This window comes from Octodon degus, unplaced genomic scaffold (genome assembly GCF_000260255.1).
Source record: "Octodon degus isolate 3935 unplaced genomic scaffold, OctDeg1.0 scaffold00004, whole genome shotgun sequence".
In the NCBI taxonomy this organism is placed as follows: Eukaryota; Metazoa; Chordata; class Mammalia; order Rodentia; family Octodontidae; genus Octodon; species Octodon degus.
The window spans coordinates 5537907-5549990 of NW_004524580.1; the positions used below are offsets into that span (position 1 = coordinate 5537907).

Consider the following 12084-nt stretch of genomic DNA (forward strand, 5'->3'; position numbering starts at 1 on the left):
TACTCTTCTCTGACCCAAGCTGAACGAACACAGTTGGTTTTGTGAGGCTTCAGACTTGGTAACTCTACGGAGGAGAACTCCTCATATGTTTACCTGAGACACTTTTAAAACATTTTTTTTCTTTTCAGAAAAAAGAAAAAAGAAAAAATATAGGAAAAGACTGAGGTCTCTTAGGTATTCTTGCAATTTCATTTGGTTTTTCCTTTTTGTTGATTTATAAGAACTCTATACAACCTTTTTAATTTAAAAAAAAGAGTGGTTAGAAAATGAGTGAAATAGTTTTGTTAGAGTGAATCAAAACAATTTGATAGAGCTGCAGATCACTTAAAATCAGTGTTTAAATTAAATACATGCAGACTGCCTTTGAACTTCATTAGGATGTAAGTTGATGCACTAAGTTAAAAAGATAATTTTCATTAGTTACAAAAGATATCTCCATTTAAGATATAATAAATGTGTGTGTGTGTGTGTGTGTGTGTGTGCGTGTGCATGTATACACTTAGTTTCATTTCAGTTTTAAAAAGGTTTAGTGCTTGGAGATATTCATAATAATGTTATGTGAGTATCATTTTATAATTTTCATTCACTATTTCGAACATTCTTAGCATCTTCTGCTGTTTTGAAAAATAACATTATCTGTGTCATAATTAAGGAAGTTCACTTGTTGTTATAAAACAGTGAACAAAAAATATTGGCTGAGAGTGTTTGAATGAAACTAATGATACTAGGAAGCAGTAAAAGGAAGAAACCTATAGGAAAATTGCATGGCATTCACCACCAAGAAAGCACAAAATACAACTAAAATTGTTTCTTTCTTCTTTGTGGTTGTTAGCTATGAATGAGCTGTCAGTTATGCTGGATAAAGGGCCATTGCCAGAGAATCTGACTAACTCTTGCCAGGTGGACAGAAAAATCCATATGTTATTTGCTTTTGGACATGGAGTGGGTATAAGTGAAGGTGACAGAAAGAGGAGGGATGACAAGTTGAGATTTTATTAGGGATGGCTGCTAACTCTATAGGTTTATTAAGATAAAATGCAAATGAGACATGAAATAGTAAGTTCTTCTCCAGGAAAAAGGAGGTGTATAACTATAGGTGCATTTTGTGCTGTGTCGTGGATAGCAGGGGCAGGGGCGAGACACAACCAAAAAGCACTTGCTTATTCTAAAATACCAAATTTTTGATGCCTCTACATTTTACCTTCTGTTCTTCTTCCTACACTTCAAGCCCTCCCTCAAGCTGCCAGCTGGAATATTTTGATTGAGAGCAGTGCACATAAACAATTACACTTTGTGACATTTGATATAGCAGGCCCAGAGGACTAGAGATGGATTTAGTAAGGACTATGGAGCCAGCTGCAGCCATTGGAATGTTAGGAGGGACATCAGAAAGCTGGACTTGGCAGATTCATTTTCTTTGTTTTGCTTTGTTTAATTTATATATTTGGTACAGGATCTCACTATGCAGCTCAGACTTGTAGTGATCCTCTTGTTTTCAGCCTCCTTAGCATTGGGATTACAGGCATGCGCCACCATGCCTGGACTCAGTGGCAGGCTCAGCACACCTGGGGGGCAAGGCCAGCATGGCATGTGGTGCTGGGGATCGAACCCTGGTGCCTGCATTTGCCTAAGCAGGTGCTTTTTTCACTGAGCTATCTCGCTGGCCCAGCAGATTCATTTTTAATGTTTCTGGAGTCAAAAAATCGGGAAAAGCAGTGACCAGCCATCTTCATAGCACTGTGTTGTTCAGTGTATAATTCACAAGCAGTGTCTACTGACAGTGTTCTGGTAGCTATCCACCCTGCTTCCTTCTAACCACATACAGACGTGGAACTTCTAATCTTGATGCACCAGTGCACTTCAGTGTATAATATAAGATGTGAGGGAGTCTGCAAAAACCTCTTGAGTCATATGAAAAAAATAGTTGTGTGTGTCTCTTTCTTCATCTGACGCTCTACAGCTTTCATGACCTCCCAAGGGATGCACTGCCGGTCACCAAAGGAAGTTGAAGAATCTAGTGGCACCCGCATTTGTCCAAAATCATGCTGGGACTTCCTAATTACTGCCTTCACTGGCTACCTGCTAACTCACTCTCTCCCCATCTTCTCTTTAAAATGTTGCTACAGTTCATCTTGTCCTTCTAGAAATTCCTACGACTTTCGTGGTCATCATGCTCTCCTCCTCCCTTCCTACTTGCCTCATATTTCTCTCTAGGTCTGTTTCTGTGACTACTCTTTCTTTACCTACCAGTAAATGAAACTTTCCCCAGCATTCCTCTGACTTCAACTTATGTGGACTTAGGTGGTTGACATGAACACTTAGCTGTGTCACTATTTCAATTTTGTAAGCTTTACATTAGCTTATAAATATGCTTTTGTTCACCTGCTACAACATGAGTTTAGACATGACAAACCCAGCTGTGAAAAAACGTAAGTCCATTTATCTCTATTACAACCACCTTCCTACCCAGACTAATTACTCTATCACTTGGACTTCTGTAGTTGTTTTCTGATTGCCTAACTCACATTTACCATGAAATTTCTCTGCATTCTGTTATTGGCCTTATCCACTCATATACTAGAAAACAGAACTATCTTTTTTACAAATGTGCTCATGCTGAAATCTGCCAGATGTTTTCCCTTCACCTGCTGCACTAGATCAAAATGCTCCCAATTCAGACCCATGGTGACTCCTGGATTCAAGTTTGGTGTTCGCTTTACTCAGATGTTTAAGAAAAGATCCTTTGCAATCTGCTTACCACACTGTTGTAATGATTTGACTTTACTTAGACCCCCAAAACACTTCATTTTCTTCCCGGCAGTCAAAAAACATCCAGCTGAGTACTTTTTCTTGCAATGCATTTGCCATCATTCATTGGTGCAAAACTTAGCCTACACGTTCTTTCCCTTGTGGCTTTCATTCATGTGTGTGCCTTTGATACACTTTTTTTTTTTTTTTGCCATACCAGGGATTGAACTCAGGACCCTGCACTTTCCAGGGAAGCACTTATTCTACTGAGCTATCTCCCTGGCCCTGATTCGTTCTTGATCATTTGTAAAGCTCTTCTTCCTTTTCTCAACATCAAAATATTACCTAATATTAAAAGGAAAAGTTAACCCAGAACTGGGGAAGCTGAAAGCAGGAGGATCACTATGAATTCAAGCTGCCTAATGAGACCCTGTACCAAATACATAAAATGAAAAAATAAAAGGTTAATAGCAAATAATATGGCCACCAGAAAGTCTCTTCTAAATGCTATGTTTCTATCCTCTAAACAAAAATCTTTGATCTATACAAGTAATGTATTTTGATTGTTAGTTATATTAATATATGCCTAATGTAAATAATATACTTCTTGAGTTCTTTTTTCATTTTGAATTAATCATTTTATCCTTCACATTTGCGTTTCCTTTGATAAGTACATTGCTCTCCTTAATGACAATGGAAAAACAAACAAACAAACAAACAAACAAACAAACTGATGGCTTACAGTTGTTTGTCTAATAAAGCCCTACTGCTTCTGCATGGATACAAAATCTTCTATTTTTATATCTGTCGCACACACCACTGCCTTGCATTGCATTCTCTTGGACAATAGAGTCATTATTTTCTGACACACAAGATGCACTCACACTCTCCAACATTCACTTGCTATTATTTAGATTTTAAAAGCTCTCTCTTACTGTATCTTGGTGTCTGAACTTTAAACTGGGTCAAATGCTTCTCTTTCATCTTCCTACATTTGGTGCATTTTGCGTGCTGCAGAGCGTTGTGATTAACTTGCTGGCCTGTTTCTCAGCTTATCGACACCAAGTTCTATGAACGCAGCAATATTTAGCTTTGATGCTATCATACCTGGCACGCTGTAAATGCTTGGTATTTAAAAGGTGGGTTGAAGTAATGAACGACTGCACACTTGTCATATGCAATTGTATTTATTATACAAGGTTTATCTAAAATGCCACCACCCTGTGAGGACCACTAGGATATCCTGGGTAGAATCAATCTCTTTTTTTCTACAGGCTTCTCTAGCATCTGTTGACATGTTGCACTGCATTTTGTAAGCTCATTACTTATGTGTGCAGATCACCCTCCCCAGGCTGCAGCATTACATCTTCCAGAAAACTGTCCTTGACACCCCTAAGCTAGGTGAAAGCTCTTCTTTTGAATTCTCCAATCTCATAAGACACTCATGGCATTATCCTGCAATGATTTATCATATCTAAATTTTATTCTCTAATGTGAAAACTTTTAGAGCCTAAAGGAGAAAGCAACAAGGTCTAAGGCTGTCAGCATACTGGATAGACAGTGAATATTTCATAAATATATGAATCTTTTAATATAGCTAAGTGAGTGATAGAAAATTCATTTTCTCTTTTAAAATGAATAAACTCTAGACTCTCCACCAGTTTTAAACACATTATTCCTATAGTTTCTTATGTAGGCAGCATTTCTTTTGTGTGACTGATCTCTATCATATTATCTTTGTTCTATAGTACTATAAGGCAAATATTTTAGTTATTTAATAGATTTTATGTTTAAGCTTAAGTAACTATTTGCAAATACCTCGAGCCCCTGGCCATTGTTTTACCCTTTTCTATTTTTAGTTCTAGAAGTTGCCTTGCAGAGATAGCAGTAGCATCTAGTAAGTGGTTCATGTACTTACCTGGCTGCCAGAAATTGGGATCATGGAATATCTTTTTCTTTTAATCCTGAGCAAGATTTACAAATTGAAACTGTCATTGTAAATATGCAAATATTATGGAAATGCTCTTACTGATTAGCTTAATTCTAAAAACCTAATTATGTTCCTGGCCTACCCATCTGTGCGAACAGTCAATCAAAAAACTGGTTATCATATTTAAATTAAAACCTATTAACCGGGAATAATATCTGTGTGTGAATTATGATGCTCAAGAAACACTACATGCTAATATTAAATGACCCTGGGAAATACAACAAATGTCTTTGTTTAAAATTTCAACAGCTGCCTATAGATTATATAAAAATGCACACTTTTATCAGAGTACTATGGCTCTGCTTTTAGATGCCTCTGATGCAAATGAATTGCAATTGAAACAGTGAACATTTTAGTGGAAACAAAGAAGTACCCTTTGGGTTTTAATCTGTACTTGAAATGATAAACTGGGTAAAATCCATTTAATCATTGAAATATCAGTCTCAGTGTTTATGGTTCACCTTAATCATACTTAGAACTCATTTCTTTCTAAGGCAAAAATAGAAAAATATGTCTTCACTTATAGTTTTTATTTGCCAGAAGTACTATAATTTTTTTACTTTCTCTCTTCTCTTTCTTCCTTAAAAAATTGATTTTGTCTGGTTTTTTTTTTTTTTTTTGGTCTCATAGAAGGTGTTGTAGTAATAGAATGGCCTGTAACTTTTAGTGAAAACAAAACCTGGATAGAAAAAAAAGTGTGATTTTTTAAAAATATCTATTGCTCCTCATGTTATGAACTTATCATTGAGAGATTTGCTTTCTTAATCTTTTAAAGGAATTACAGCAGTACCTGGCTAACTTGGCTGAGCAGTGCAGCGCTGATAACAATGGTGTTGAGCTTCCCGTTGTAATAATCCTTGATAATCTTCATCATGTGGGATCTTTGAGTGATATCTTCAATGGTTTTCTCAATTGTAAATACAATAAATGGTATGCTTATAAAATAGTTAAAATAATCAAATATGAAAAATAGAGATATCATTTCCCTTTTTTTCTTTCTTTCTTTCTTTTTTTTTTTTTTTTTTTTTGCAGAACCGGGGATTGAAATCAGGCCCTTGCGCTTGCCAGGGAAGCGGTTATTCCACTGAGCCATCTCCCCGGCCCCTCATTTCCTTTCTTGTGCCTTTTTGTATTTTAAGAACTATGATTTTTGCCATGAGTTCTGACCCTCTTGTTAATATTGTATCACATTTTCAAAGAATCTACAGGTGGCATTCCTTAGGATATCTATTCATCTAACAGCTATATGTCAGGCACTTTTTAAGAAATATTACTTCTTTGAAAGTGTTAGGTTATAGAGATTAATGATGAATGGTTTCAATGAGGAAATAGTAACTAGTAGGAAACTTTAGAGCTCTAGTTTCATATTAATTCCACGTCAAAGTTTTAACTCTAACTTTCTCTAGAGACATTTAATTCATCCAGACATGGACCTCTTATTTACTGTCATGTTCTTCTATTTACTAAGAAGGGCAGTATTAATAAGAAAGATGAAAAATCTGAAGACTCACTAAGACTCATTTGAGCATGCTTCTAACAGAAGGACATAATGAACAAAACTGATTTCAATTTTAATAGAACTTAATGTCCCAATTAAAACTAATTGGACTGAAAATAATCTGTATATTATTGAGAACCTTTAAAATAACTATGAAATACTAAAATAGAAAAAATGATATGTTTTTATTATAATTATTAGTTATAAGATGTTAGAGGGGGGCAAAAGCCATGAGATTATTTTAACTTCTTTATTTTATTGATAAGCAAATTTTACACTGTGAGAGAGAGAAAGCCTTCACTGGATGCCAGAGTTCAAATTTGAATCCCCAATAGAAATTTTCAGTGCAACTGTGTTTGCCATTTTTCAATCTAACACTACAAAACAGCCTTTTTAAAGTCTGTTTTTAAAAGGCAAAAATTTTTATTTGCCTTGTTTCTAAAACAGCATCAATGTATTAATCCTTTTTCCCTTGAGTATGTCTAAATTTTGTACCCCTTATTTTTCTTAGTCCTTACATCATTGGAACAATGAATCAGGGAGTTTCTTCCTCACCAAATCTAGAACTGCATCACAACTTCAGGTAAAGATCAATTGAAAGGGGTTGTTTTTGATGGGGTGGGTGGGATTGTCTGGTTGGGCACCTTTCTGTTTGTTTTTGGTGTTTATTTTTCTATTCCTTTCATCTGCCATCCCGTGGTGTAAAAATACTTTGCCTATCTTCTGAGGTTTTTCAGCAGACATTGTGTGATCTTCAACCAGTGATCAGAAGTGTTTCTTTAAAAAAGAAAAAAAGTAGAAATCCTTTTCCTACCCACTATGTCCTCAGCTAAGTAGAGTACTTTTCTCCTAAGTGTGAGAGGACCTATTTCAGGACGGTGCTGCTGAGGAGGGATCAGTGTGTAACGCCCACTCGCTGCTGACGCACAGGAGCATGTCTTCAGCTCAGCAAGAGGAGTCTGTCACCCTTTAACTCTAATGAAAATGAACTGCTGACTCCTTGAACCATTTAATGTGCCCATCAATTTGTACAGGAATGCTTTGTGTTGTATTGAAAAAGAAATTACTGTGAAATTCCATTTCATTCATATCCAAATGAGTGATTTCTCTTTTTGTAGGTGGGTGTTATGTGCAAATCACACTGAACCGGTGAAAGGCTTTTTAGGTAGATACCTTCGAAGGAAACTGATAGAGTTGGAAATTGAAAGGAATATACGCAATAATGACTTAGTCAAAATTATAGATTGGATTCCTAAGACGTGGCATCATCTCAATAGTTTTTTGGAAACACACAGTTCTTCTGATGTTACCATTGGTGAGTTCCAAAATTACAATATGCCATTTTACAGGGACTAAGAGTACTTGGTAAAGATGGCCAGATTGGATGGTAGAAAATAACAACCAAACCTAATGTTTTTCAAGCTCAAAATTTTAAACTTATTTTTTCTTTCTTGAAACTTTGCCTTTTTCTGTTCTGTATTGTTAATTAAATTTATTCTGTCTCACCATTATGGCTTCCTAAAATATTGCTGACTGAGGTCAAATGAATTCAATAAAGGCATATATTTAAAATCTGGTTATCATTTGAGGTAAATAAATAGTTTCTTTTAGGGTACTTTTACTGCTTAAAACTAATTTTAGCTAATTGCTCATATCAAATATATGACAGAAAATTTAAAAAATAATTTAGCAGATATGTAAATTTATTTTTGTTGGAGACAAAAATACTTGAATTATTTTTCTTATATATACTTAATATATTTGTCTTTGTATTCTTTGAGTTGTCATGAGTCATAAAACATACTATTGATGCACTGTAACTTAAGAAATCTGTATGTGGTGGATCAAAATATCTAGAGCCCAAATTCCACAGATAAATGGCATTATATGTTGAACAATTCATTTCACACAGCTGAATTTTACGTTATTTGTAAAACTAGTCAGGTTGACTGCTTAGTGACATTTACTATTTCTCCTAACTTAATATGTTGTGCTTTAGATTAATATTTTATTATAAAAAAGTGAGATCAGGAGAGTAAGTATTGAATCAATGGATTTTAATAAACATCTAGTTAGTTAAGAATATAGTTTACTAGGAATCCTATGAAAAATATTATCTCCCAAAATATTGTCTAAATATGTGTTGAGATTGGCAAATATAATACTTCTCAAGTGTATCTTGTTCCATGTGTCTCCTCAGGTCCTCGACTTTTCCTTCCCTGTCCCATGGATGTAGAAGGCTCCAGAGTTTGGTTCATGGATCTCTGGAATTACTCTTTGGTACCTTATATTCTGGAGGCAGTAAGAGAAGGCCTTCAGGTATAATATTCAATTTGCATAACTTTCAAACACAAAATAGCACCTTCATTCATTTCAGGCATAAGACATGAAATATATAGAGCAATAAAGAGCAACTAACATGCAGTGTTTTACTTGTTGTGATAACAAACATAAAAGAGAAAGAGTAAGCACAAGTCATGCGACAACTATCCATTTGTTGCAGGTATTGAGACTGCTTTTATTAGACAGTTAATTGGGCGCTTCTGCATCTTTTGACACAGCCACGATTTCCTAGGGTTTGATTATTCATATTCATCATATCATGTATAGCAAGTAGTATTCACATATAGGTGCCCTGATTTTACCATGTCTTACTGTTCAAAGCTTTGATATTCCACTTGTAGAAGCCTTTGCAATTATTGAGAGAATACTCTGAATTATAAGAAAGTTTGTTGGTCTTTTTACCTATGACTGTTTGATTTGAAAGCCTCTCTACCTTTTCTCTCATCTGCCTGACAGAACCTCTGTAGAGCCATGAGGCTCCACAACTAGTCTTGTTTATGCTTAACTAAAAAGTGAAAGTATATCACTAACAAGGAAACCTTGTTCTTTCAACAAAATATGTTATCCCCTTTCCATCAGAATTACTATTTCCCTGACTTGAGTATTAAATTTCATGAAATTATAGAATTAAAAATTCCTGATTTATGTTATACAATCACCCAGCTTAATGTGCAGGAATACAATCTGTTTTTCAATAACTGAGCCAGGATTTAGGCAGTTTTTGGTTTGGTATATTTATTTATGATTTCCATAACTGCTACTAGAATTAACAAATACTTGGGGGTGGAGTAGGAGTTTGGCCCACACAAAACCAAGAAAGTAGAACCTTCTAGGAGATAGATAGCTCTCATTTTTGCTGAAGACTGTGTTGGGCAGAAGAGCCAGTTGGCAGCAGGTATTGCTAGGGAACTCCTTGCATCACCTCCAGAGGACGAGGACACAAAGGACTCATGTATGTCATGAATATCCCCTTAGATCTTCTGGCAAAAAGAACCCTGAATTGGAGGTAGAGGTGACAAAAGTGAAGCTCAGTAGCAAAGATAAATTCTGAGTTCAGAAGATGGTTCTTTTTCTGTATTTTAGTGAAGGGTCTACAAGGTATTCAGGGTCTCACTACTAGGTCGAACTCATTGTGATCTGCCTCCCATGACCTGGAATTACAGGCCCACCACACCCAGTCTCAACTGCAGTCTCAGCATGCCGTTGGGGCAAGGCCAGTTTGGCAGGCCTGGGGATCAAAACCCCTGGCTCCTGTGCCTGCTCACAGGCACTTTAATTAATGAGCTATTTGGCCGACCCCAGAGGATATTTCTTGAAAGTCTCATTTTGACTTTGGTAAGGACCAGTGTGAGGCCTGCTCTCTAACTCATGCTGTAGCTGGAAAAGATGCTGATGATATAATGGACTGAATTCTGTATTCTGGTGGTTGAGTCTTTTCTCAAATGTCAGCAATTAATCATCTTTTTTTGAATGTTCAGATTCTTCTTCTTTTCATTCTTTTTCTATAATATCTCTTTATTCCAAAACAGAGGTAGCTAAGTTTAACTTTTCCTTGTCTTTCCCGAGTCTGTGCATTTCCTTAGGGGAAGATATCTTGCGTGGCTCTTTCAAAGGCTGACATCTGTTGGGTATAGGTGTTCATGTTCTTCTATGGTTAATTCTAGACTCTCAAGTTTTTTTTTTTTCCTGATGAAAGCATAAGCTTTCCAGGAATTATATATGCTTCTTCAATTAGTTTAAGTTATAGAACAATCCATATTTTAGATCCTTAAAAATAGGATTTAAGCTGAGAGAAAACTTTCAGTTCTAAATAACTGTTTCTAAAAATTCATATTCACTAATACTTTGAGAGTTAGAATTATTTTCCTGGTAAACATTTACCTCCAATGAATTTCCCCATGTAACATCATTGATGCATAGATAGATAGATAGATAGATAGATAGATAGATAGATAGATTAGATAGATAGATAGATCCAGCCACCAGGAAAAAAGATAAAAAATAGAAAATCTCAAGTATCAGTTCTGTAAAAGATTCATACAAGGACAAATAGTACAATAAGAAAAAGATATCTAGTCTGGTTGAGGGGAGACATTAAATCCAAGAAGCACTGAATTCTTGAAATAGAAAAGTTAAGTTGAAAATCTAGAAAAGAGATAATGAGGAGTTGGAGGTTGATGAGACTTTGTTTAAGCGCATGCACATACACACACACACACACACACACACACACACACACACACACACTGAGGCCACAGAAAAATAAAAAAATTAAATTAACAGAAAAAGATACAGTGTCTTTCTCTCCCCACTGGACCAGTACAACCAGTGACAATCTGGGCTACCTAGAGCTGACTTACTCTCACAAGAAATAGCGTATTGTGTCCCACTGTGATGGTTTGCTGTGGTTCAGTGAGATTAAAGTGAAATATAACCACTGACAAATCAGAAGCCCCTGCAATGCTTTGGAGTTGACGTTTGAGTCTGTCCCGTAGAGGCTAAAGGAAAGATTTTATCTTTGCCATTTGGGGTGTTCATCAGAGGCGGATGGTAGAAGTAACAGTAAGAATGAATTTTGACAGGAAAAAATAATTCTGTGTTCATCTATTTAATATCATTGCCAATCACACGTTGGTAGATAACTTTTTCTTATTAAAGTGGATTTCTTTAAATCCTCTTTCTAAAACTGGAGGTTTTATTTAGCAACCTTGAATTTTCTCTTGGTTTATGAAATTATTAACAAAGACGTGGGGACAGTTATTTGGACATGTATTTATAATAAGCTCCATTTTCTCCCCAAGGGCTGATTATCTACCCAGATGTTCAGTTTTATTTTGTATGGTTTCAATTTTAAGTGAGGTATATATACATTTAAAATCTGAAAAACTGCATACAGTCACTCTGAAAGTCCTATAAGATATCAACGTGCAAAAGAAATATTTCTTTCGTAACCATATATTTTTACTTAATAAAAATTAATTTCTGACCTTCCAAATATGTCCCACCTTTAGATGTATGGGAAGCGCACGCCATGGGAAGATCCCTCTAAGTGGGTTCTTGACACTTACCCATGGAGCGCAGCAGCTCTGCCACAGGAGGGCGGAGCGTTACTGCAGCTGCGACCAGAGGATGTCGGGTATGAGGGCTGCACATCCACGAAAGAAGCCACGACCTCAAAGCACATTCCACAGACTGACACAGAAGGGGACCCCCTGGTAAGCCTCAGAGACATCAGCGGAGGGTCGTTTTCGTCATTTGGGTTGAAACACAAGCTATCACAGATAATAGCTAGGGTTGCCGTGACACTGATACTGAGTTGTACCTCTGGCAACTGCAGCTTGCCTTCTTTGGGTGAAATTCTTAAAAAGAAACTCAAACTTGTTTGCCTGTAAAGTAGTCAAGAAACCTTGAAAGTAAGTTGAACTATATTTCTACATTTGTTCTCCCAATATGTACTAAGTTGTGTTAGTAATTCAATGAATTTTCTGAATTCTATGAGTCAGTT

At 36.0% G+C, this 12084-nt stretch overlaps 1 protein-coding gene across 3 annotated transcripts in view; it reads left to right on the plus strand.

Annotated features, from left to right (window-relative positions):
* Window positions 1-12084, plus strand: part of Nav3 (neuron navigator 3) — a 432474-nt gene that overhangs the window by 412912 nt on the left and 7478 nt on the right. For all 3 annotated transcript variants that reach the window (XM_012515124.1, XM_004623749.1, XM_023716139.1), the window contains 5 exons: window positions 5514-5668; window positions 6748-6819; window positions 7355-7551; window positions 8437-8555; window positions 11591-11794. In XM_012515124.1, coding sequence (XP_012370578.1) covers window positions 5514-5668; window positions 6748-6819; window positions 7355-7551; window positions 8437-8555; window positions 11591-11794 — 747 coding nt within the window. The remainder of the gene's footprint in view (window positions 1-5513; window positions 5669-6747; window positions 6820-7354; window positions 7552-8436; window positions 8556-11590; window positions 11795-12084) is intronic.